The sequence below is a fragment of the Coregonus clupeaformis genome, chromosome 19, assembly GCF_020615455.1.
Source record: "Coregonus clupeaformis isolate EN_2021a chromosome 19, ASM2061545v1, whole genome shotgun sequence".
NCBI classification, from domain to species: Eukaryota; Metazoa; Chordata; class Actinopteri; order Salmoniformes; family Salmonidae; genus Coregonus; species Coregonus clupeaformis.
Genome location: NC_059210.1, coordinates 6,598,908 through 6,625,825, shown reverse-complemented (window position 1 = coordinate 6,625,825; position 26,918 = coordinate 6,598,908). Strand labels below are relative to the sequence as shown.

The following is a 26,918-nucleotide window of genomic DNA, read 5'->3' as shown; positions in this document are numbered from 1 at the left end:
AGCTAGCTAGCGAAATTTAGCAATATTAGCATTGACATGAAATCAGTTGAAACACCTCAAAACAAGACATGGTATCAAGAATAACATGAAACGAGCCACTTACAATTCCCCACATGGCAGTTTCTTGTCATTCTTGCTAGCAATCTGGCCATCCAGAATCACAGCAACACGCTGACTTATGCCCCATGAAAGCGCACATAGTTTTCGTGACGTTGTCAGCTAACCCATCTATACTGTTTTCTTTTAAATTACATAGTTTGTATTTACATAAAAAAAATGTATCCATTTCAGATAAAGGTTATTTTGTACTCTAAAAATAGTAAATAAATATAATGGAATGTGAGGGAAGAACAAAATTAGATTTGCGTAACTTTGGACTGTAAAAGGGCCTTATTGGTGGAGTAGCCTACAGGGGGCGTCAAACCGGGATGCTTCTTAGTCAGGTGCAAGTCAGACTGACTCTGGTGAAACATCCGAAATGCATTCTATTCCCTATTTAGTGCACTACTTTTGACCAGGACCCACATAGGGCTCTGGTCAAAAGTAGTGCCCTATATAGGGAATAGGCTGCCATTTCAGACAGACTCTGCGCAAGCGGTTGGATGGTGGTTCACTATGGTCACGTCTGGGCCTTGCAGGTGTGCACATCCACCTCTAGGATGCAGTCCCGGCAGTGTACAGCGCAGCACCAGTGGAACTTGCACTCACACTTGGTGGTGCGGCTGATGTGCGACGTGTCATAGCCCCGGCCGCAGCACATCACCTCGCAGCTGTCCACGCCGCGAGACGTCCTGTTGCATACCCGCCCGCCTGTCCCCACCGAACCTGAAGAGGAAGAGAGAAATTAAGAGACACATATATTCTGTCTGTATATTGAGTCAGTAATTCCTAAAGCTTTATTACCTTGTGACCCACATACAAGCCTTTTCAAATGTGCTTACATCTCGCCAAATAGACTTAATCAAAATCCTACCAACCTAGCTGCAAGCCAGAGTTTAGCCGTAATAAAGTGATTGTTGGCAAACAGCGGTCTAAGCCCCAGTACCCTACAGGTATTGACATCATTCCAATAGAATACAGAGTACTCAATCTAAACTGAGACACAGACTGTGAGTGAGGGAGAAAGCAAGGGATGGGATGGGGGGGGAGAGGGAAGGATAAGAGGATGAACGGAGAGAGGACGGCGGAGGAGAGATGAGAGATTGATGATAGAAGCCATCAGCTGGGGCTCAGGGTCTTCATCAGGTGTTCATTTTACAGGTGCCTTCATTCTGTCTATCTACTGCTGGGATACACCCTGGCTGGCGCGCGCACACACACATTCTCACTGGCGCAAACTTACCCTGTCGGCTGTCATACACATACACACACATCCTGTCTCACTGACACACACGCTTGCACCTATCATCTCAGAATGAGGACACTGCAAGGGTGTCTGGCAGGCTTAATGGACTCACTCCCAGACATCAGCCAATAATACAGTTACACGATGAACTGCTAAATAAATAGTCAATATTAATCTTGAGGCCTCAACTCAAACCTCAATGGGATGAATCTCAATAGTCTAAAGTAGCTTCCTTTCCTTATCTCCTTCCTCTGCATTATGGTGAAACCCCTGGACAGGTGAAGGTAAATGTCCTGACTTAAAGGGGCTAGCTAGTGGTCGATTTGGAATTGGGAACAGATCATGTCTGTTCTAGGCAGCCTATTTCTATGCCCCTCTGCTCTCTTTCTCCCTCCCTCTCTGTCTGTTTGACCATCTGTTCCTCTACTGAGGAGGAGGAGGGAGGGAGGGATAGAAAGAGGGAGAGCAGCCAGGTAATGTCTGGGCACGGCGAGACTCCACCCTCTCCTGACAACGCGTCCGCCCCTCCATCAGTCCTGGTATGCTGCACTGCTAGGGGTGACGTCACAAACAGACTCCTCCCCTCTTCTCTCTCGCTCTCTCTCTTCTCTTCTCTCTCTTCCTCCTCTCCTGCTCTTGCTCCCTCTCTCTCTCTTCTCTCCTGGCGTCTGCTTATTGAATTAAGATGAGGGGGCGCCGAGAGATGAGTTTAGCACCTGAGTCTCCATGCAGCCGAGGGAAATTGATTTCACACTTCGGAGAGGCACAAGGGGGTGCAGTCTCCACTGTGTGTGTGTGTGTGTGTGTATCCGTCTGTTTGTGTGTGTGTGTATTGTCCCAGATGACTGGAGCTAATGTCTGTGGAGAGAGGTTCTCACAAGAGGGGCCCTGATCAGTGAACTCACCATGCTAACATGTACATTGCCCATAAAGGGCCTTCATGCACTGGAACTGTACTGTACAAAACAGGACAAAACACACACACTTCAAAACAGAACTGTACATCACACAGTCATCAAAACAGCGAAGGTAGCCTACTGTAAGATGGAGTGCGTCTCAATAGTCTAAACCAGCTTCCTTTCCTTGTATCCTTTCCTTCACTCGCACTGACGTGAAAGACCTGTTCACCGGATTACCTTCACCTATCCTGTGACTTTAGGTCAGCGTAATGAAGGAGAGGAGACAAAGAGAGGAAGCAACTTCAGAAAGGCCCCCCAGCTCTACATTAGGGGTGGTTAGCTTTAATGGGCAAGCGTGCAGAGGTGTAGGTGCCATTGGTGTGCCCGTGTGTGTGCGTGCTCCAGAGGTGGTAATTTATAGCGGTGTGCGGCAGGTCAGGTTTCAGCCCAAAGAAGTGTGTAATGGCCCTTAAACTGTTCGACACCCGATCACCTTGGATCACCTACTGCCTGACAGGCACCCAGGTCTTCCGGATCACACACACTTTTCTTCCTCTCTCTCTCTCTCTCTCTCTCTCTCGCTCTCTCACACACACACACTTTTCTCCCTTTCTCTGTCAAACACACACTTTATTTTTTTGCCATCTCTCACACACCTTTCTTCTCTCTCTCTCACGCACGTACACAAACACATTCTCTCTCTTTTGCACTCACTCACACACGCACTCTACATCTGGTGTTATTCAGTGCAGCTTGAAGAATAATCCTAAAGTACAAGAGACTGAGCGGTTACCCTCTGAAGATATTATGGACAAGTAGTATGGTGGACTGCTCTACAGACAGTCATGTCAGATGTCAAATAGATAGACAGCATACATAGTCTAGTCAGTCTCTTTGCTTGCTTGTCTGTCTGTCCAATGTCAGTGTATACAGTGGGGGAAAAAAGTATTTAGTCAGCCACCAATTGTGCAAGTTCTCCCACTTAAAAATATGAGAGAGGCCTGTAATTTTCATCATAGGTACACGTCAACTATGACAGACAATGAGGGGAAAAATCCAGAAAATCACATTGTAGGATTTGTTATGAATTTATTTGCAAATTATGGTGGAAAATAAGTATTTGGTCAATAACAAAAGTTTCTCAATACTTTGTTATATACCCTTTGTTGGCAATGACACGGGTCAAATGTTTTCTGTAAGTCTTCACAAGGTTTTCACACACTGTTGCTGGTATTTTGGCCCATTCCTCCATGCAGATCTCCTCTAGAGCAGTGATGTTTTGGGGCTGTCGCTGGGCAACACAGACTTTCAACTCCCTCCAAAGATTTTCTATGGGGTTGAGATCTGGAGACTGGCTAGGCCACTCCAGGACCTTGAAATGCTTCTTACGAAGCCACTCCTTCGTTGCCCGGGCGGTGTGTTTGGGATCATTGTCATGCTGAAAGACCCAGCCACGTTTCATCTTCAATGCCCTTGCTGATGGAAGGAGGTTTTCACTCAAAATCTCACGATACATGGCCCCATTCATTCTTTCCTTTACACGGATCAGTCGTCCTGGTCCCTTTGCAGAAAAACAGCCCCAAAGCATGATGTTTCCACCCCCATGCTTCACAGTAGGTATGGTGTTCTTTGGATGCAACTCACCATTCTTTGTCCTCCAAACACGACGAGTTGAGTTTTTACCAAAAAGTTATATTTTGGTTTCATCTGACCATATGACATTCTCCCAATCCTCTTCTGGATCATCCAAATGCACTCTAGCAAACTTCAGACGGGCCTGGACATGTACTGGCTTAAGAAGGGGGACACGTCTGGCACTGCAGGATTTGAGTCCCTGGCGGTGTAGTGTGTTACTGATGGTAGGCTTTGTTGCTTTGGTCCCAGCTCTCTGCAGGTCATTCACTAGGTCCCCCCGTGTGGTTCTGGGATTTTTGCTCACCGTTCTTGTGATCATTTTGACCCCACGGGGTGAGATCTTGCGTGGAGCCCCAGATCGAGGGAGATTATCAGTGGTCTTGTATGTCTTCCATTTCCTAATAATTGCTCCCACAGTTGATTTCTTCAAACCAAGCTGCTTACCTATTGCAGATTCAGTCTTCCCAGCCTGGTGCAGGTCTACACTTTTGTTTCTGGTGTCCTTTGACAGCTCTTTGGTCTTGGCCATAGTGGAGTTTGGAGTGTGACTGTTTGAGGTTGTGGACAGGTGTCTTTTATACTGATAACAAGTTCAAACAGGTGCCATTAATACAGGTAACGAGTGGAGGACAGAGGAGCCTCTTAAAGAAGAAGTTACACGTCTGTGAGAGCCAGAAATCTTGCATGTTTGTAGGTGACCAAATACTTATTTTCCACCATAATTTGCAAATAAATTCATTAAAAATCCTACAATGTGATTTTCTGGAGAGAAAAAATCTCAATTTGTCTGTCATAGTTGACGTGTACCTATGATGAAAATTACAGGCCTCTCTCATCTTTTTAAGTGGGAGAACTTGCACAATTGGTGGCTGACTAAATCCTTTTTTCCCCCACTGTATAACTGCTTTGAACATTGAGAACTGTGGAGTAAATCTGAACGTCACAAACTGTGTGCGGTTGACTGGTCCTCACCAGACTCACCGGAATCTTGGTCTCTTATGCAGTAGTCTGGCGAGTCCTCGAAGTAGACCAGGTCGTTCTTGCTGGGCCGTTTGAGGTGTTGCTGTGCGGTGGTGAAGCCCGTGCCATACTGGTTCATGACCACCTGCACTGCCCCGTTGTAGCGGCGCCGCAGGTGGTCGCCCGTGCGGCGGAAGTCGGCCAGGGCCAGCCAGCAGGTCCGGACACTGCAGGAGCCGCTCACGCCGTGACACTTACACTCCAGAGACATAAACCGCTTCACCGCCTGGGAGATGAGGAGGGAGAAGATGCAAGTCAGGGGGCTAGGTGTGTGTCAGGTTTGTGGACGGGTGGTGGTAGGACGTTAGGGTGTGTGTGTATGTGTGTGTAAGGGAACTGCACTGGGCAACAGTCTATATACTTCCTCTAGATCAGTGTTTGACTACTTGATTCAGGTGTGAATAGTTCAGGGCAATAAAAAAGATGTAAAACGTCTGGTGATTCCTCTCAACACTGATCTAGATCCAGTTGGTTGTGGTCCATCCCTCAATGTGTATGAACTTTGAACCCACCTTCCTTCCGGCGCGGTTGTTGTGAAGGTTCATCAGAGCCCTGGCATCTCTCTCCTTCCGCTCTTTGGCGTCTACAAAGGCCTGGCTGAACCTCATGGCGTGCTCCACGTGGTCGCTGCAGCCGCCCCAGGCGAACGCCCCCTTGGCGTCCCGGGACGAGCCCTTCTTGGTGGGGTCGCAGGAGCACGACTGCAGCTCTCCCTGGCTGCAGGCTCGGGTCAGGGTGTGGACCACCCCGGCCGAGGAGATGGCGTACACAAAGGCTGCTTCACGACTGCCTGGAAGAGAGGGAGAGAAGGATACTGGATGAGCATTAGTGGTGTGACAGGATGGACGGGGACACACAAACACAGGTAACAGTATACACGAGTGGTATGTTTTACTGCCTGGGGAATAGGGGGAGGCTAAGCACACACTACACACACACTACACACACGCTTGAAACAGCATACACACCAGATGGTATAAATTGCATGGACACAAGTATTAGGCATACCCACGGGCCAAGGCTCAAATGCACAAAAGCACACATTTGCTCATTGTACACACTTAGAAGTTACACAAATATGCAGATATAAATTGTATACATCTAGTAATCCCATAAAGATGCATAGAAAATCTACAGTAATCGTGCAGTACGGAAAAGTTATGTATTTCCATAATCTCACTAGGGGTGTCACAGTTCAAATAGGATCTTCATTGGAGCTTCAACACAAAACACAAAGAGCTATTGGTTACTGCTGCTGTTGCTGTACCTGCATGAATACTATCTGTTGCTGCTTTCGTTTCAAGTCTTTTATTTCATGCATGGCAGTGTTTTGCTTCATCTAACTCTGAGATGGATAAACAGGTAACATTTCCCAGCAATGCTCTGTGATAAAGGACCCGTATGACCTGACTGCTCTTGTAACTGATGAGAGATCTGTGGGATCAAAGGCCATAAATGACAAGAAGGGTGTGTGTGCGTGCGAGCGTGTGGGTGTCCAGTCAGGAAACATCCAACTTCTGCTCTTCTGTGGGTGAGTGTCTTTAACACGGTTAATAGGGATGATAAACCAACCAAACGATGGGAACATGAAACCAAAAAGAAAACCCAGTAATTGTTTTAAATTAGCGTTCAGACATTGACAATAAGTAGCTCTCACGGTGCCACAGCGATAATGCCGCCAATCAGAGCAGCTTCCTAATGTCGTGTGACACAACCAGAGCCGCGCCTGGGAGGTCCGAATACCACAGGGCCAATTAAATAACCAGATTACATGGACCTCTCAGGGCCGGTTGCCCTGACACATATTAAGCCTTGTCCTGAACTAAAAAATACTTTCAATGATGAATCTCCATTGAGCATGCTTCTTAGTCCAGGGCTAGTCTTAATGTACAGTGGGGGAAAAAAGTATTTAGTCAGCCACCAATTGTGCAAGTTCTCCCACTTAAAAAGATGAGAGAGGCCTGTAATTGTCATCATAGGTACACGTCAACTATGACAGACAAAATGAGGAAAAAAAATTCCAGAAAATCACATTGTAGGATTTTTAATGAATTTATTTGCAAATTATGGTGGAAAATAAGTCTTTGGTCAATAACAAAAGTTTCTCAATACTTTGTTATATACCCTTTGTTGGCAATGACACAGGTCAAACGTTTTCTGTAAGTCTTCACAAGGTTTTCACACACTGTTGCTGGTATTTTAGCCCATTCCTCCATGCAGATCTCCTCTAGAGCAGTGATGTTTTGGGGCTGTCGCTGGGCAACACAGACTTTCAACTCCCTCCAAAGATTTTCTATGGGGTTGAGATCTGGAGACTGGCTAGGCCACTCCAGGACCTTGAAATGCTTCTTACGAAGCCACTCCTTCGCTGCCCGGGCGGTGTGTTTGGGATCATTGTCATGCTGAAAGACCCATCCACATTTCATCTTCAATGCCCTTGCTGATGGAAGGAGGTTTTCACTCAAAATCTCACGATACATGGCCCCATTCATTCTTTCCTTTACACGGATCAGTCGTCCTGGTCCCTTTGCAGAAAAACAGCCCCAAAGCATGATGTTTCCACCCCCATGCTTCACAGTAGGTAAGGTGTTCTTTGGATGCAACTCAGCATTCTTTGTCCTCCAAACACGACGAGTTGAGTTTTTACCAAAAAGTTCTATTTTGGTTTCATCTGACCATATGACATTCTCCCAATCCTCTTCTGGATCATCCAAATGCACACTAGCAAACTTCAGACGGGCCTGGACATGTACTGGCTTAAGAAGGGGGACACGTCTGGCACTGCAGGATTTGAGTCCCTGGCGGCGTAGTGTTACTGATGGTAGGCTTTGTTACTTTGGTCCCAGCTCTCTGCAGGTCATTCACTAGGTCCCCCCGTGTGGTTCTGGGATTTTTGCTCACCGTTCTTGTGATCATTTTGACCCCACGGGGTGAGATCTTGTGTGGAGCCCCAGATCGAGGGAGATTATCAGTGGTCTTGTATGTCTTCCATTTCCTAATAATTGCTCCCACAGTTGATTTCTTCAAACCAAGCTGCTTACCTATTGCAGATTCAGTCTTCCCAGCCTGGTGCAGGTCTACAATTTTGTTTCTGGTGTCCTTTGACAGCTCTTTGGTCTTGGCCATAGTGGAGTGTGACTGTTTGAGGTTGTGGACAGGTGTCTTTTATACTGATAACAAGTTCAAACAGGTGCCATTAATACAGGTAACGAGTGGAGGACAGAGGAGCCTCTTAAAGAAGAAGTTACAGGTCTGTGAGAGCCAGAAATCTTGCTTGTTTGTAGGTGACCAAATACTTATTTTCCACCATAATTTGCAAATACATTCATTAAAAATCCTACAATGTGATTTTCTGGATTTTCTTTTCTCAATTTGTCTGTCATAGTTGACGTGTACCTATGATGAAAATTACAGGCCTCTCTCATCTTTTTAAGTGGGAGAACTTGCACAATTGGTGGCTGACTAAATACTTTTTTCCCCCACTGTATGTCCGGAAAACTGGCCCTTAATGTTCCGCCTCAGATTCATTTAGGGCCCATTTAGGAGCAGGAGGACTGGGACATGATGCCCAATAGAATTACCAATTCAATTTCTATGACCACCCCAAGGTCTAGAGTGGATCCTCAGATTTATACCAATGAAAAAGAGATTCCAAAGTTGAGAGAAGTAATTAGTAGGACTAATATATCCATAGCTGGTCAGGTGACGAGATGGGAGGTGACACTTTCTTATTCTTGACTCCCCACATTCGTCAGGTGTGGCAGTTTTAAAAGCATGCAGCGCATTGGATCAGATACCGATCAGAGCAGCAGCAAGCACTTGCGTCAACTTGATAAATGTATGACAGTAAAGTGAGACAATGCATGGAATGCAATGCAAGCACGGGGGGGAAACATCTGTCAAGGAAGAACATGTATTTCACACAAATTCTTTCACTTTGATAAACGCTAGAATAACTTTATAGGTTCACCACTGTGAATAATTGGTTGGAGAAAAAGCGCATACCATTTTGCCATTGATCTCGGAGCCTATAGTCTATAGCAGATGTGAATGATAAGATCACCATTTACAAGCCTATCGTACAGACGTGCGTGTCTTGTAAATGAGGATGAGTAGCCTATATCACTTTCCCAGCACACAATATAAACATAACCCAGCATATTTCAGTGGTTTTCAGACTTTTCTTGCCAAGGGACCCCCGCCCAGACAAACCGGCGACCCAAGGATCCCCATCATATGCCATGTCAAAAAGTAATGTCTTGACCCAAGGACCCCCATCATATGCCATGTCAAAAGGTAATGTCTTGTCTTATCATCAGGTGAATGATAATGGAAAGTAGAAGTAATTTTTTTTTTTATTAAAAGATTTGGTAGACAGTTTCATTATTTTGAGCTCCCCACAGTTCACTGGAAGAGGAAGTGTAAACTCTAACACAGCCTATTAGCTAGAAAGGTATCTTGGCTGCCGAGAGGAAATGTGCTGTTGTAAAGCTAATTTTCTGCAATTCTACAGATCCTTCCATTGAGCTTATAGAAAATGTAGCAGATTTGAAGCAAATTTCCAGCAATTCTTCACAGTTTGGCATGGCTAATGCGGTGTTCCTCTGCTCAAACATAACAAAATCAATGGGCATGTGCCCTGAATGCCCGGTTTTTGGAAATGTTGATTCTCCCTGTCTTGCTTTTATTTGATTGTTAGTTCTCAAAGATGGTATTATTCAAAAAAATATATATAGTTCAATATTTTTCCTGCATGCTTTCAATTTGCTTTTGGTCGTTTAAGTTGACACTGAAACTATTTCTCCATCCTGAAAATTACAAATGTTTCCCCAGAGTTGGATAAACAGGAACTAGCATGCTAACTGTTCCTATAGACTTACATTTACATTTACGTCATTTAGCAGACGCTCTTATCCAGAGCGACTTACAAATTGGGACTTCAAGTCATTGTGCTAATGCTGGTTAGCATTGGCTCCTGACACGAGTTTTAAAACCCCTGATCTATTTTACACATGGTAATTTAATAGCTGCTATTATTAGCTGCGCAATTTATCTGTCATAACATGTTCATACCCATATTTCAGTCAGAAAATATATATTTGCTTCATATAAACCTTAGACCTACGTCTGCGCGGGATAAATTAAATATCTTAAATACTTATTTTTAAAGTAGGGCCTATTTTCTCTCTCTCTCTCAATACTTACTACGCAGCAGTAGGCGTCCGAACACATTGTGGTCTCTCGCTATGGTATTGCAGTTCCAGCGGTGGTTCTGAAACTGATGTTGGCACTCTCCGATCCAGCCTTTAAACCCGGCTCCGATCGCCTGCATAATGTTGGGATGCTGGCGGCACAGATGCCGCTGTTTGTTGACCAACCCTGGGATGTTGTCGCACATCACTTGCGACCCAAGGGTACCCATGTACCTGCAAAGAAAGATTAGGTTTTGGCTTGGACCATGCAGATGTAATGCAAATGTAATCTGTTTTAATGTCCATGAGGCAATGATGGGTTATTAAAAAAAGAATGGGAAAAAGTAGGCTTCTACAACACTCGAATAAAGGAATAAAAAAATAATCTGCCCCATAAAATGTGTCCAAATTAAAGAAACATGCATGCATGTCTAACGTTATTGGGGGATATATTATATTATTTTACACACAAACGTATTATCAATTTTTGACAATGATTCAACTAGTTTAATTAAAACAATCGTTTAAACACAGATCATAGCCTATATGTGTCCAAAGTCACATCACATGTAGTCTCACGCAGTCCTTGCCTATTAGCCTACTATAAAGTAAAGACTTCATTGTGTAGGCTATACTTATTTTTCCTATAGCCTATAATCACTGCATAATATTTAATATATTTTCTATTAACTTTACACTATTAACTTTATGCATTAGTGGTTGGTGCTATGTTCACATTTTTGAGTCTACTCACCACCAAGATCCGTCGACCCTTGACGTTAGCCAGCAGATTGCTACAGATAAATAAAAACATATTCCACTTGGCAATAAGTTCATATTACTAAGTTGTATCGGTGTGCACATTCAGGCACTTGTACTAAGCATTTCCATGAGTAGACAAGAACACAGGCGCGCGTCAGACTGGAGTCTTGACAGCTTCTCGATTGCACAAATCAAAGTTCTGCTTTGTCTTGAATTAAAAATCGATAATCATAAGAGGTTTACCGCCCGGACGGATCTTCGTACATAAAAACCATAACGGTTATATGACAACGATAATGGTAAAGAAGCGCAATAGATGTTGGAAGCGCATGAGATATTGGGTCTATCTAAAGTTAACAGATATTTACAGTGTAAAGATAGGCAGATGATCGTTTGCTATCAGGTTTAAATTGCTTACACAAGGGGTGGGCGCAGTACTGTCTCAGGAATGAGGTGAAGAAATTAGATTTCTTTAAGTATATGTTCAGGCTAGCTTGATACCAGACACAAGCTTGGCCGATTTCCAAGCGGCAAGGTGTAGAATGTGGCACAAAGTGATGTGTTAAACCCTGAGCGTTTTAACAAAAACAATCAAATTGACGTGTTTGGGAGGAACTGGTGCGCTGCAAACGTGCTTAGTTATGCTTATGCCTATAATACCCAGGTGCCAAATATTCCAGAAACGCACAGCCATGACGCCATATTATGCACACAGATTAAGTATTAGACGTGGAGATGGGGCAAGGAATAATATTATTTGAAGAAGCTAAATGCAGATTTCTCAAAGGCCGCCCAAAACTGTGTGTGTGCATTTACAATTAGATTATCAAAGTCTTTTGAACTCGTTTCTCGATCTGTACGATTGTCACATTGTATTTTCTTTATCTTTGATCTCCGCTTTATGAAAGCGATTTAATGTTCCCAATCCCGTCTCTTCTTTGTATTGGGAGGTCTGGTGGTCGGTCTCCTGTCTGGATGAGATTAATGCTGAAATTGGATTCTCTCATGATCTTCGTGGAAGAAACGAACAAGACGCAGGAAAATTCATAAAAACCAACATGCCACCAGTAGAAAAACGTTATAATGCTTGGAGTATAAACTATTTGGAGAGACAAAAGATTAACATAGTATTCTTTCAATTACATTTATCAGCCCTTGAAATAATATAAAAAACCTGTTAGAAGTTGTAAACAAAATTAAAATTGAAAATGTCTACTAACTGTATCTTCAAGAAGAAATACGATATTTCCATAAGACAAACAATATTTACTTTATATCCGAACAAATTCAAATAGTTTTAGTCATATAGTCAACTTAAAGTATTGAATCTTTAACAATATGTAGGGCATGGATTTCACTGACAGTGTCCTGACTTGTGCAGCAATTTAATGCAGTAAAATGCTGGATAAAGAAAGGGTTTTTATTTTCAAAAGCCCACAAAGGATTAAGAACAAAATACATAAAAACAATTAAGAACCAAGTATACAAAATAAAAGGAACCTCAATCAAAAACTAAAACGTTTCTTGAATGGTCTGCATTTGAGATATTCTTATTTGGTATAATTCCTCAAACAGAAATGTCAATTAGCTAAGACAATTAAGCAAATTGATTGATAACCTTTGACCTATGACATCATTTATCCAAAGTAATAGTGATTGGATATTATGGGCAGGGGTGGTGTCTAGGTAAACCTTGACACTCTTGGCTCTGGACAGGGCAAACAGCAGGCCTGCGCCGAGCATGCTCAGTGAGAGCATTTTCAGAACCCGTCTCTGTCACGGTTCAGACAGACGACAAGAGGACCACAATTGCGTCACACCAGAAAGTTTATTTAAACTTAAGGGGAAAGGGATGTAGGGAGTGAGTGAAGGCTCCAGGGGTTATCCCGTCCGATGTGCTGGGTCTGTGCCTCCCCCCAGTGGCAGCGATGCGTCCGATGACGCCGGTGGTTGGTGGTCCAGAAGTCCTGGGGGGAGGAAACACAGACACAACGGGCGGATGAAAACAGGCAGAAGTACAGTTCAAGGGAAATCCAAATACGTTGTAGCAAGGCAGAAGGCTGGTCAGAGTTACCGGGGTCGAAGAGTAGTCAGGAGTCGTAATGGCAGGAAGCAGGTCTGGTTCTCCTGGGGCAGAAGAGTATCCAGGAATCAGGCAGGTCCGGGGTCACAAAACAAGGGTGAGCCAGAAGCGCGAGCACACAGGTTCCGGGTGTGAGCTTTGCAGACGATCTGACAAAGGAGAGCTGAAAGACAGGGCTATAAATACTGGGAGAGGTTAGTGGGTAATGCAGCGCAGCTGGCAGAGTAATTAGAGCCGAGCAGAGCAGGGACAGGTGGAGCTAGTTAGGCTGAGTAGAGAGAGAGTGGTGAGCAGAGTGGAAACAACTTAAGGTGGTAACCCAGTGGAGTGAGAGGGCTCATGACAGAACCCCCCCCAAGGGACGGCCCCCAGAAGTCCCAAGAGCAACACCACGCCGGGCGGGAGGAGGGGAGCCGGAGGAGGGCTAGAACTCCTCCGAACGGTCCCAGCGAACGTCCTCATCCTCGGAGGAAGCCGGAGGGCCGTGGTCGGGAGATGGGACAGGTCCCGAGACAGGATCAGGCACAGGACAGGAAGCCGAGCGGGCAGGACGGTTAGGGGATCCCTCTGGGGCGGCCCCTACGGATTGCAGGTTGATCAGGATGCCGTTGGTGGAAAGCGGTGATGAGAGTCCTATCCACAATCCGACTAGCTGGCACCCAGGTCCTTTCCTCAGGTCCACTAGCCCTCCCAGTCAATGAGGTACTGGAGACCCCTACCCTTCCGTCTGGACCGAAGCAGGCGGCGGACGGTGTAAACCAGACCACCATCGACGAGCCGTGGAGGAGGAGGACAAGGCGCAGCAGGGACCAGCGGACTCTCATGGACGGGCTTAATCTTAGACACATGGAAAGTGGGGTGCACCCTCAGGGAATTAGGCAGTTGGAGCCGGACAGCAGTTGGGCTAATCACTCTTATGATAGGGAATGGGCCAATGAACCGAGGTGCCAGCTTCTGCGACTCCACCCTGAGTGGCAGGTTCTTCGATGACAACCACACCCTTTGACCAACATGGTAGGTGGGAGCAGGAATTCTCCGACGGTTGGCCCCGGTAGTGTAGCTGGCAACGGATCTGAGGAGTGTGGCTCTAGCTTTGTTAAACACCTCTCTGAGACCATGGTAGCATTCTGGGACATTGGAGAGGTCAGGAGCGGAGTTAGTAGGTACTGGCCGAGGGGTCAGTGCGGCAGCAAGCAGGCAGGTTCGGTGGCAGTCCTCTCCCCCACTCCCTGATCACCCCGGTCACCCAGTCGAGCTGAGGGTTGTGCCGGGCGGAGCCATGGGTAACCCAGGATGAGGGGTTGGCCTGGAGAGGGGGAGCAGGTGAAACTGGATAGTTTCTTGATGGTTTCCGGACAGACCCATCGAGACCGGGGCCGTGACATGAGTGACCGATCCGAGTAAGTGTCCGTCCAGTGCCCGGGCAGGAATAGGAGGTGTCAAACGGAGGTTCTCCAGTCCCAGTTGGCGTGCCAGCTTGATGTCCATTATGTTGGCTTCGGCGCCAGAATCCACCAGAGCAGCCAGGGTGTGAGTTGAGTCAGAGAGGCGGAGGTGAACTTGCAGCAGGGGGTTTGCGGTCGGAGGACTGGATGGTCATTGAACTCAACCGGACTCCCCCTATGCCCGGTGAGCTTCGGCCCTTTAAAGGGCAGGTTACCACACGATGTCCGTCACCTCCACAATAGAGGCAGAGGTTTGAGGTGAAGCTGTCGCTGGCGCTCTGCAGGAGTGAGAGAGGCTCGCCCAATCTCCATAGGCTCAGACTGATCAAGCTGACCTGGGTGAGTGGCAGTAGATGACAGGAACCCAGTCGGATCTCTCCGAATGCCGGTAGTAGGTGGACCTTGGCGCCCCCCTCTCACGACGACGGGTCTGTATCCTTCTGTCGATCCTGACAGTCAGTGCGATGGCTTCATCAAGAGTGGAAGGCAGTTCCTGGGAGACCAACTCGCCCTTGATATAGTCAGCCAAACTATGGAAGAACGCGTCCACCAACGATGGTGTGTTCCAAGAACTTCGTCTAGCCAGGGTTCGGAAGTCGATGGAATGGTCTGCGACTGTACGTCTGCCTTGTCGAATACTGAACAGTTCACGAGACGCCTCTGCGGTTGGTGAATCCAGGTCAAACACCTTCAGCATCTCCTCAGCAAACAGGTCGAAGGTTGCACATGCGGGGGTTTGACGTTCGAACTCTGCTGTTCCCCAGAGTCGAGCTCGGCCCGTCAGGTGAGTGATGGCATACCCAACCTTAGCCCCCTCCGTGGCGAAGGTCCTTGGCTGCAAGGAGAACTGAAGTCGGCAGCTAGTCAGGAATGGCCGGACCTGGGTAGAATCGCCGTTGAACCGCTCGGGGTTTCCAATCTTGGGTTCCGAGCAGCGGCTGCAATGACCGGGGCAGGTAACTCGGGGGCAGGGCTGGTGGGCAGACTGGCTGGGGTCAGGTTGGTGAGGAGTTGAATGATCATGGCGAGTTGTTGTTGCTGCTGCTGGGACTGCTGCTGGTGCTGCTGGAACTGCTGATGCTGTTGGTAGCCGGCCTGAAGCAGAGAGGTGATGTCGCCGCTCATGCGGCCCAGCTCTCTCTCAGTGTGTTCCAGGCGTAGCATGGCGGTGGGTTGCTCAGGTTCTTCGGTTTCCATGTCGGGGGGAAGTGTGCGCTGAGTCCATAATGGTCAGATCGTACTGTCACGGTTCAGACAGACGACAAGAGGACCACAATTGCGTCACACCAGAAAGTTTATTTAAACTTAAGGGGAAAGGGATGTAGGGGAGTGAGTGAAGGCTCCAGGGGTTATCCCGTCCGATGTGCTGGGTCTGTGCCTCCCCCCAGTGGCAGCGATGGCGTCCCGATGACGCCGGTGGTTGGTGGTCCAGAAGTCCTGGGGGGAGGAAAACACAGACACAACGGGCGGATGAAAACAGGCAGAAGTACCGTTCAAGGGAAATCCAAATACGTTGTAGCAAGGCAGAAGGCTGGTCAGAGTTACCGGGGTCGAAGAGTAGTCAGGAGTCGTAATGGCAGGAAGCAGGTCTGGTTCTCCTGGGGCAGAAGAGTATCCAGGAATCAGGCAGGTCCGGGGGTCACAAAACAAGGGTGAGCCAGAAGCGCGAGCACACAGGTTCCGGGGTGTGAGCTTTGCAGACGATCTGACAAAGGAGAGCTGAAAGACAGGGCTATAAATACTGGGAGAGGTTAGTGGGTAATGCAGCGCAGCTGGCAGAGTAATTAGAGCCGAGCAGAGCAGGGACAGGTGGAGCTAGTTAGGCTGAGTAGAGAGAGAGTGGTGAGCAGAGTGGAAACAACTTAAGGTGGTAACCCAGTGGAGTGAGAGGGCTCATGACAGTCTCCTCTAGTCGCCGTGGGAACCAGGGCACGATTCTCCGGCCGGGTCCATCTTAGGAGGAGCGGAGTGCATGGAGCTGGAGTGGAGCGGAGCGTGAGTAATTTGGCTGAACCGTGGGCTTTCTCTCCCGCTCCAATTTCGCTCCGGTACCGCTCAGCCACAAGCTCTGGCCATGCTCTGCCCAGCACTGTTCTTTTTAATTAGGCCTATTCTGTTGTATACCCAACCACTAATGCGCAGAGATGTTGATATGAGTCGACCAAGAAATAGGTTACACAGCCTGTGAAATTGATGGCAAGACAACCAATGAGCCCATGCAGCAGCATCAGAGATGTTTTGTTTTCTATATAGACTATTATTGAAAAAAGAGGAGTCTAAGTTTGTAACAGTGCTAAAGTTTTCTATCAACTGTCAAATGTAAGAGCAACAGAGCCAGTTACAACTGAAATATCTGATCATCAATAGATTAGAGAAAAAGTGACCACACAGCCCATCACCTAGGTAGGTCCTTATTTAATAGCCTACAACATGTTGTTGTTCAAAACCAAATGGTACATAGTCACAAAAGTATGTGTTTGTTAAATTATCTGTTTAAACAAAAAATGAATGGAGCTAATTTGGAGCAGCAGTTTATTTTCCTGTGAGTGCTAAGCAATTTTTAGCGGAGTGGGGGAAAGGGCATTGAGCGCCAGAGCAGTGCGCAAAGACCACTTCGTGAGCGATGAGTGGGATTTCCAACAGCTCAACTCCGCTCACATGCTCTGACACACACACCACTTCAAGTGGACATAATTACCTAATGCCGGGTCTGACTCTGACCTAATCCTGACCGGACCAGACCCGTTTATGTTGCATCCCAAATTGCACCCTATTCCCTACATAGTGCACTACTTGGACTTTGCTGTGAGTACACTACAGCTGTGAGTTTTTCTAGGTAAGACTCTAAGAACTTTCTACACGTGGATTGTGAAAGATTTGCCCATTATTCTTTTCAAAATTCTTCAAGCTCTCTCTGATCATGGCTAGACAACCATTTTCAGGTCTTTCCATAGATTTTCAAGTAGATTTAATTCAAAACTGTAACTCGGCCACTCAGGAACATTCACTGTATTCTTGGTAAGCAACTCCAGTGTAGATTTGGCCTTGTGTTTTAGGTTATTGTCCTGCTGAAAGGTGAATTCATCTTCCAGTGTCTGGTGGAAAGCAGACTGAGCCAGGTTTTCCTCTAGGATTTTGCCTGTGCTTAGCTCCATTCCTTTGCTTTTTTAACTGGAAAAACTCCCCAGTCCTTAACGATTACAATCATACCAATAACATGATGCAGCAACCACTACAGTATGCTTGAAAATATGAAGAGTCGTACTCAGTAATGTGTTGAATTGGATTTTCCCCAAACAAAACAAGTTGTATTCAGGACAAAAAGTGAATTGCTTTGCCACATTTTTTTTGCAGTATTACTTTAGTGCCTTGTTGCAAACAGGATGCATGTTTTGGAATATTTGTATTTTGTACAGGCTTCCTTCTTTCACTTGGTCAATCAGGCTAGTATTGTAGAGTAACTACAATGTTGTTGATTCATCCTCAGTTTTCTCCTATCACAGCCATTAAACTCTGTAACTATTTTAATGTCACCATTGGCCTCACGGTGAAATCCCTGAGCGGTTTCCTTCCTCTCCGGCAACTGGGTTAGGTAGGACGCCTGTATCTTTGTAGTGACTGGGTGTATTGATACATCATCCAAAGTGTAATGAATAACTTCACCATGCTCAAAGGGATATTCAATGTCTGCTTCTTTTTTTGTTTTACCAATCTACCAATAGGTGCCCTTCTTTGCGAGGCATTGGAAAACCTCCCTGCTCTTTGTGGTTGAATCTGTGTTTGAAATTCACTGCTCGACTGAGGAACCTTACAGATAATTGTATGTGTGGGGTACAGAGATTAGGGAATCATTCAAAAATCATGTTAAACACTATTAATGCACACAGAGTGAGTCCATGCAACATATTATGTGACTTAAGCAAATGTTTACTCCTGAACTTATTTAGCCTTGCCACAACAAAGGGGTTGAATACCTATCTACTCAAGACATTCCAGCTTTTCATTTTTAATTAATTTGCAAAAAATTGAAAAACAGAATTATGGAGTGTATTGTGTGTAGGCCAGTGACAAAACAATCTAAGTGTGATCAATTTTAAATTCAGGCTGTAACACAACAGCTTCTATGATTATGGTGTGTTACAGCCTGAATTTAAAATTGATTATACTTAGATGTTTTGTTGTGTTACAGCCTGAATGTGAAAAAGTAAAGGGGTGTGTTACAGAGTGAATTAAAAATTGATCACACGTAGGTTTTCTGTTGTGTTACAGCCTGAATGTGAAAAAGTAAAGGGGTGTGAATACTTTCTGAAGGCACTGTTTAGGGAATAGGGTGCCATTTGGGATGCAAGCCTTAGTTTTCTGCCAGTTCACCTCAATCACAGGCCTGAGATATTTCAGCCTGAGTGGGTGGGAATTGGCTCAATGACTGCTGGGTGATTGGCTGAATAAAGTGGAAAGAAAGCTAGTTACTACCTGTGGAGATGGCATGCCTGCATAATGTATCAGGGATCACAACTCAAGAGCTAACAGGCCTGCCCGCTCACTGCTCAGCCACCTGAGTCACTCGGGTACAAAGAATGCCCCATCTCACTCACTCTCTCACGGCCCACAACCTACGTATGTAGTAGCCCTACTTGTTGAGTGTATAATATTAATATGATCATAGAAGCTACTACTTTGAGGGAAAATGTACTTACTATGACTGTGATATGTGGTTGTCTCCCCTAGCTATCTTAAAATGAATGCACAAATTGTAAGTCGCTCTGGATAAGATTGTCTGCTAAATGACTAAAATGTAAAACATGAGAATACATATGTGGCATGTACAGTACAGTAGGTGGAGGGTGTAGCCTATGTAATTGTGCTTTCTATCTTTCTATTAATGCCTTCAAACTGGACTCTAAGAGCATTCATAAAGCTGAATTGTATTGTATTATGGTACAGATATAGCACAATTCCCATAGGCGCCTGAGCAATGGAGCAAACGGTGCAGCTGCACCCCCACTTAAAAAATAGGGGTGTAAATGTATGTTTTTGCACCCCCATTTTTTCCCAGAAAAGTATTATGATCCATTGGGTCATTTGTCATTTTCAATGATTAGTAATGTTTTAAGCTAGTATTAAAATAGATATGTCCATTTTATATATTTACATTTTAGTCATTTAGCAGACGCTCTTATCCAGAGCGACTTACAGGAGCAATTAGGGTTAAGTGCCTTGCTTAAGGGCACATCGACAGATTTTTCACCTAGTCGGCTCGGGGATTAGAACCAGCGACCTTTCGGTTACTGGCACAACGCTCTTACCCACTAAGCTACCTGCCGCCCTATACACTGCCCTATATATGATATAATAACTAACAGATTGCATTTTGCACACCCTCCCCCCGTTGCCTCAAGACGAATGGTTTTGACCACTCGAAAGTGTTTGTCCAGTATGAAGGAAGTTGGAGGTAGTTTCGCCAGCCAATGCTAACTATCATTAGTGCAGTGACTGGAAGTCTATAGGCCCATAGCCCATAGCTAGTTAGCAATTGTGCTAGCGCTAGTGAGCAACTTCCTTCAAACTGCACCCAGAGACATGAAAATGGTATCCATGAGTTCATCTGACTCTAGGGAAGTAGATAAAGGCCCTCATTGCCAAAATCCCAAAGTCTCACTTTAATGTGCAATTTAACAATGCTTTTTGTTAACCTATCAAGTACAACATTCTAATTCAAATCCTTATTGGGTAAAACAATGTTATTCCTCCCATTTTCATTTATTCTGGCCACAGCAGCAGGTAGCCTAGCAGTTAAGAGCGTTGGGCCAGTAACTGAAAGGTCGCTGGTTCGAATCCTCCACCTGACTAGGTGAAAAATCTGTTGACGTGCCCTTGATCAAAGCACTTAACCCTAATTGCTCTGGTAAGTCGCTCTGGCTAAGTGTCTAATAAAATGACTAAAATGTAGGAGCAGGATATTTGTGAGAGTCACAGTTGGTAGGGTTTCAGACCTGTCAATTAATTATTGGGGGTGGGATTTTCAGGGAAGGGAGTAGATTAGTAATCTAGTCATTTATTTATGAATGCATTGTGGTAAAACCAAAGAAAAATAGTTGTGTTCTGTTCATAAATATGGATTCCCCTGTTAAGAAACAGTGTTAAATTAATAATTGTTTATATATTTTTAAAAAATGTGAGTCCCCCCAAGCTTTTGCACCTCCACTTTCAGACAGGCGCCTATGACTGTTGCACTCCCGAAGCATTGTCCCATCCCAAAGGCTTTTGGGAATCAGTCAGGCCCTACAACAGGGGTGTCAAACATACGGCCCAATCGGGTCGGTGAGGGGGTCCAATCCGGTCTTCGGGTGGCTTGAGTAAAAACAAAAAACAACAACAAAATATTTTTTGGGGGGGGAGGGGGACAAACACAATATACTTTAAAATGACTAAAACCAAATCGAAACTGTGTAGAAATGATAATGGACCAACATTCATACAGTTTTTTGACGGTGTCCAGCTCGCAAATAATCACTGAAATAAAAGCTAGACAGTCAGGGAGCATTGAAAATTCTCAAAATTGAATTTTGATGGCAAGGAAATATAACACATTTTCAGTACAGCCCTCTGGACTTCGTTGAAGCGGCCCCGGGGGGTAAATCAGTTTGACAACACTGCCCTACAATAACCTTTCATCTGGACAGCAGATGGCAGCAATGAGCAAAGTGTTTTGTCCTGAAACAACTCTTCCTCACACACTGTTGTGTCCTTTCATTCTGTCCATCATTTTTCATTTATTAGGAGTCAGATTAGAACACTTATTGTTCTGGGTGAGATGATCTTTTAAAGTAAGCAAATGAGAGTTTGAATGAGAGGACCATTCTGCACATTATGCCACCTGCTGCACCTGACAAATACAGTGCATTCGGAAAGTATTCAGACCCATTGACTTTTTCCACATTTTGTTATGTCAGAGCCTCATTCTAAAATGGATTATTAAATTTTTTCCTCATCAATCTACACACAATATCCCATAATGACAAAGCAAAAACAGGCTTTTGGAAATTTTTGCAAATTTATTTTATTTGGGGAGTTTCTCCAATTCTTCTCTGCAGATCCTCACAAGCTCTGTCAGGTTGGATGGGGAGCGTCGCTGCACAGCTATTTTCAGGTTTCCCCGGGCTCTGGCTAGGCCACTCAAGAACATTCATAGACTTGTCCCGAAGCCACTCCTGCGTTGTCTTGGTTGTGTGCTTAGGATCGTTGTCCTGTTGAAAGGTGAACCTTCGCCCTAGTCTGAGGTCCTGAGCGCTCTGGAGCAGGCTTTCATCAAGGATCTCTCTGTACTTTGCTCCGTTCATCTTTCCCTTGATCCTGACTAGTCTCCCAGTCCCTGCCGCTGAAAAACATCCCCACAGCATGATGCTGCCACCACCATAGGGATGGTGCCAGGTTTCCTCCAGACGTGACACTTGGCATTCAGGCCAAAGAGTTCAATCTTGGTTTCATCAGACCAGAGAATCTTGTTTCTCATGGTCTGAGAGTCTTTAGGTGCCTTTTGGCAAACTCCAAGCGGGCTGTCGTGCCTTTTACTGAGGAGTGGATTCCGTCTGGCCACTCTACCATAAAGGCCTGATTGGTGGAGTGCTGCAGAGATGGTTGTCCTTCTGGAAGGTTCTCCCATCTCCACAGAGGAACTCTGGAGCTCTCTTAGAGTGACCATCAGGTTCTTGGTCACCTCCCTGACCAAGGCCCTTCTCCCCCGATTGCTCAGTTTGGCCGGGCGGCCAGCTCTAGGAAGAGTATTGGTGGTTCCAAACTTCTTCCTTTTAAGAATGATGGAGCCCACCGTGTTCTTGTGGACCTTCAATGCAGCAGAAATGTTTTGGTACCTTTCCCCAGATCTGTGCCTCGACACAATCCTGTCTCAGAGCTCTCCGGACAATTCCTTCGACCTCATGGCTTGGTTTTTGCACTGTCAACTGTGGGACCTTATATAGACAGGTGTGCCTTTCCAAATCATGTCCAATCAATTGAATGTATCACAGGTGGACTCCAATCAAGTTGTAGAAACATCTCAAGGATGATCAATGGAAACAGGATGCACCTGAGCTTAATTTCGAGTCTCATAGCAAAGGGTCTGAATACTTATGTAGATAAGGTATCTGTTTTTTATTTGTAAGAAATTAGCAAAAAAATTCTAAAAACCAGTTTTCGCTTTGTCATTATGGGGTATTGTGTGTAGACTGATGAGGAAATGTTTTTATTTAATCAATTTTAGAATAAGGCTGTAACGTAACAAAATGTGGAAAAGGGGAAGGGGTCTGAATACTTTCCGAATGCCCTGTAGATGTAAGGAACAGATCTACCATTCTACACACCAATGTCCAACCCATGGAAGGATTTGTGCTTCTCCCAATCTCCAATCTATCTGGCCAGGCACTCTGTGTGTGTGTATGGGGGTTAGTTTCAAGACGAGCCCCAACAGATAAGATAAACTGGTGCGAAGGCCTGCCCCCCTGGGCCCTGAGCCAATCTCTCCAAATGGCCTCCGTTGGTTGTCGGATTCCTATCTGACACCGCCAGCGTCCGGGGCTACCTCCCTCAACCCCCCTTCTTCCCCACCCTAACCTCCCCATCTCCACATTGACAGGACACTGTCACACTGTGTCTGAGTTATGGGCTGTGAGGACTCACCCTGTCAGAATCCTACACACAGGACCCTACACATAGAGAGGATGCGAAATGGGAGTTGACCTGAGTTTGTGAGAAGTTTGGAATTGGACCAGACGGGAAGAGAGGGCAGTGAAAGGGTGTGCATGGTCGGATAGAGGAAACTGAGACAGAACTCCCATTCTTTCAGAGTGGCCCACTTAGAGGAGCAGAAATATTGTAGCGGGGGCTCTTGAGTGGCAGGGCTAAGGTGACACACACACACACACACACACACACACACATCAGTCAGAGAAAAGGTATGAGACGTACCTTGTGCAACAGGTTCCTGAGGCAGGTGACCTCTTTCTGCAGGTCTCCAGTCTGGGCCACCAGCTCATTACAGATGGCCTGGGCTTCCTTCTTAGGATTCAGGGTCAACACCAGCTGGGGAGTGAAAAGGGGGAGAGAGGAGAGGGAGAGAGTTTGTGGAGCTGGAGAGAGTCCAGTCCAAAGGACAACCACAAGCTCCTACAATACACCTTGGCACTTGTTTGGATCTGAAAGGAATTGGATAGGTGTAGGCAATATGGCTAGATTTAATAGTGAGCTTTCAGTTAGACACTAGCACTTATTGATCAGTCCTTAGACTGGTACACACAAACACACACATACCTCAGAGGCCCGTTGGGGGAAGCGGCTGATGACGTCCTGCACGGTCTCTATTAGGTAACAGCACTGCTGATCAGGAAGTTATACAGCTCCTCACTCCTATAGCGAAGGACACAGACACCACTATTAGACAGCTTCTCACTTATAGTAGATGACAATGAGCCAAAACCTCGAACAGGAAATGGTGGTGGTACACGTCCAGCTAACTCAGTGTTGATGAGTCTCTTCGCACCTCAACCCCAAGTGTGTTTAAGTGTGACTGTCTGAGCTTAATTGTGTGTGAAGGTGGGTGAGCAGCACAACCCGTGTCCACAACGCATTCCAGCCCCTCTCAACTATACCCCATACAATACATTACAGTACAGTACATCTAAACCAGGAGGGAGAGAAAGAGAGGCTGCCTGCAACAGACAGACATCTCCCTCTATCTTCCCCTCTGCTCTCCTATCCCTGTACTAAGTGTTGCAGCGAGAGCCTATCGGTCTTTGGTGTTAGATAAACTAACAGAGCTATAGTCCCAGGTCCCGGGAGGAGATAGTAACTCCAATCTGACTGACACTGTTTACACGGCAAGCTGACAGAGTGTGAGCATCACAAAACGGCTGCTACACATGCAGGGAAAGGTACCATTAAGATCAAATAACCCATCAACAAACACAGGGCAGCAGAGCGATGGCAGAAAAAAACAAAATGAAGCCTTGATGAACATGATGTACAAGTCATTTGGATGTGACACCATTTTTTTTTCTCAGAAAAATGTTTTCTTCTTCATATTATACTGTAGTTTTGAGTTATGAGGGGAAATACTGGACATTTGCCACACACAGGGTCTTATGTCTTTTTATTTGCCTGTTGTGTAGAGGTCAGTTGGTTTACTCTGTCTGTCAGTTGTCCCCCGGTATGAAAATCTCTGTTCCCCTGTCCACCCATCTGTCTGTCAGTCCATTTTGTCATGTACTGCAGGTGGAAAGCCGTCTAACATACACTACATGGCCAAAGGAATGTGGACAACCTTTCAAATTAGTGGATTTGGCTATTTCAGCCACATCCATTGCTGACAGGTGTATACAATTGAGCACACAGCCATGCAATCTCCATAGACAAACATTGGCAGTAGAATGGCCTTACTGAAGAGCTTAGTGACTTTCAACGTGGCACCATCATAGGGTGCCACCTTTCCAACAAGTCAATTCGTCATTTCTCTGCCCTGCTAGAGCTGCCCCGGTCAACTGTAAGTGCTGTTATTGTGAAGTGGAAACGTCTAGGAGCAACAATGGCTCAGCTGCGAAGTGGTAGGCCTCACAACCTCACAGAACGGGACCGCTGAGTGCTGAAGCCTGTCGCGCTGTTACGAACCCCGTGGCTCTAAACGTCTAGGGTGGATGGACATGAGACCCGTAACATAAATTATGCAAATTATAAGTGTGACCTGGAACAGCGAGAACCAAAAATGACACAACAACCATGAGCTACCGTCAAACTTAAATGGTTTATTACTAAACACACGGTAAAGGTTTGGGAAAAAGGGCTGAGCAGGACCCAAGAAATGAAACAATAGTGTAAAACCCCCTAAACTGATCTAGCCTGCCTAAAGAACCGCTAGGCTACTGCTACCACACAAAAACACAGGATACCTGTATCCGTAACACTCCCACCCTTAAAAGAGCAAACCAAAATGGTTTGCGACACACGTACCATCACAACACCCAAAATTCAATAACCCTCCTGCCGGGATAACAAAAAAAAACCTAGATCATTACACACGAGACAAAGCATCTGCCAACACATTATCTAACCCCTTTTTGTGGCGGATCTCCAAATTATAATTTTGCACGACAAGTGCCCAACGCATAAGGCGTTGGTTCTGGTTGTACATCCGGTGGAGAAAAACTAAGGGGTTATGGTCAGTATACACTACCACTGGTAATGCACTGGAACCAACATAAACTTCAAAGTACTGCAGAGCTAACAACAAAGCTAGAGCTTCTTGTTCAATGGTGGAATAGTTTGTCTGACATTTGTTAAATTTCCGTGAAAAATAACAGACAGGATGGTCCACTCCACTCTGGTCTTGCTGCAGTAGAACAGCACCAGCACCTCTGGCACTTGCAAGAACAGGAGTACTACACAAGAGTGCTTTAGCAGTGTTGAAAGCAGTACAACAATCTTCAGACCATACAAATTTTCTCGCCGGACTGAGCAAATCCGTTAATGGAGCAACTACCGCAGAGAAATTTTTACAGAAACTACGGTAGTAGCCAACCATCCCTAAAAAACGGCGTAGCTCTCTTCTGGTGGTAGGTGCGGGAAATGCGTTTATAGCTGAGACCTTGGCATCTACAGGGCGCACCTGACCATGGCCGACCTGTTTACCCAGATAAGTAACAGTGGCCTTCCCAAACTCGCACTTTGCTAAGTTCAGGGTTAGAGAAGCGGTTGCTAGACGTTCACACACTACCCTTAGAGTGTTAACATGATCAGACCACTCAGTTGAATAAATGACCAGATCATCAAGGTAAGCACTACAATTAGGAACTCCAGCCAATACTGTGTTAACCAGGCGTTGGAAAGTGGCTGGTGCGTTCCGCATCCCAAATGCCATGACAGCATATTGTAGGAAGTGATCTGGGGTCACAAAGGCAGAGATGTCGGAGGCACGTGGGGTTAACGGCACCTGCCAGTAACCTTTAGAAGATCTAGTTTGGTTACATAAGTAGCAGCACCAACAGTATCAATACAGTCATCCAGTCTGGGTAACGGGAACGAAAGTCGGGCACTGTGACAGCATTGACTTTCCGATAGTCCGTACATAATCTGGATGTCCCATCAGGTTTAGGAACCAGAATGCACGGAGAACTCCAAGGACTTGAACTTGGCATAGCCAGGTTATTCTCCAGCAAATAACCGACCTCACCCCTCATTATCTTTCTCTTAGCGACGTTGACACGATAAGGATGTTGCTTGATAGGTGCAGCGTTTCCAACATTAATGTCATGTTCTAACACATTTGTACATGTAGGAACATCATTAAAAAGACATGGAAAGCTGTGTAACAGTCTCACAATCTCATCTGACTGTCTGTCCGTTAAATGAATCAGGCTTGACGGGAGAGACAGCAGCATCTCTGAATTGGGCAATCTAGCACACTGCTGCTGAGTATTGCGCAACTCCAAACCATCTCCGTCCACATCATTAACATGACCTCCCACTACAGCCGTAGCAGCAACAGAGACA

General features: G+C 45.7%; 1 protein-coding gene and 1 pseudogene across 1 annotated transcript; both read right to left on the bottom strand.

The window, feature by feature from the left end:
* Positions 1-100: 100 nt before the first annotated feature.
* LOC121531255 (protein Wnt-2-like) lies at positions 101-11,317 on the bottom strand. Its single transcript, XM_041836498.1, has 5 exons — positions 10,846-11,317; positions 10,105-10,325; positions 5,412-5,689; positions 4,861-5,125; positions 101-825 (listed from the first exon to the last, which is right to left on the bottom strand). The coding sequence occupies exons 1-5, from the start codon at positions 10,953-10,955 to the stop codon at positions 620-622; spliced, it is 1,080 nt and encodes a 359-aa protein (XP_041692432.1). The 5' UTR covers positions 10,956-11,317; the 3' UTR covers positions 101-619.
* Positions 11,318-23,053: 11,736 nt separating this feature from the next.
* The window catches only part of LOC121531462, a 70,334-nt pseudogene continuing 66,469 nt past the window's right edge, over positions 23,054-26,918 (bottom strand).

Coding starts and splice junctions, on each gene's coding strand:
- LOC121531255 (XM_041836498.1), bottom strand. CDS start 10,955: ATGTGCACACCGATACAACTTAGTAATATGAACTTATTGCCAAGTGGA. Junction 10,326..10,845: donor AGGGTCGACGGATCTTGGTG/GTGAGTAGACTC, acceptor CTTTCTTTGCAG/GTACATGGGTACCCTTGGGT. Junction 5,126..5,411: donor ACAACCGCGCCGGAAGGAAG/GTGGGTTCAAAG, acceptor CTCATCTCCCAG/GCGGTGAAGCGGTTTATGTC.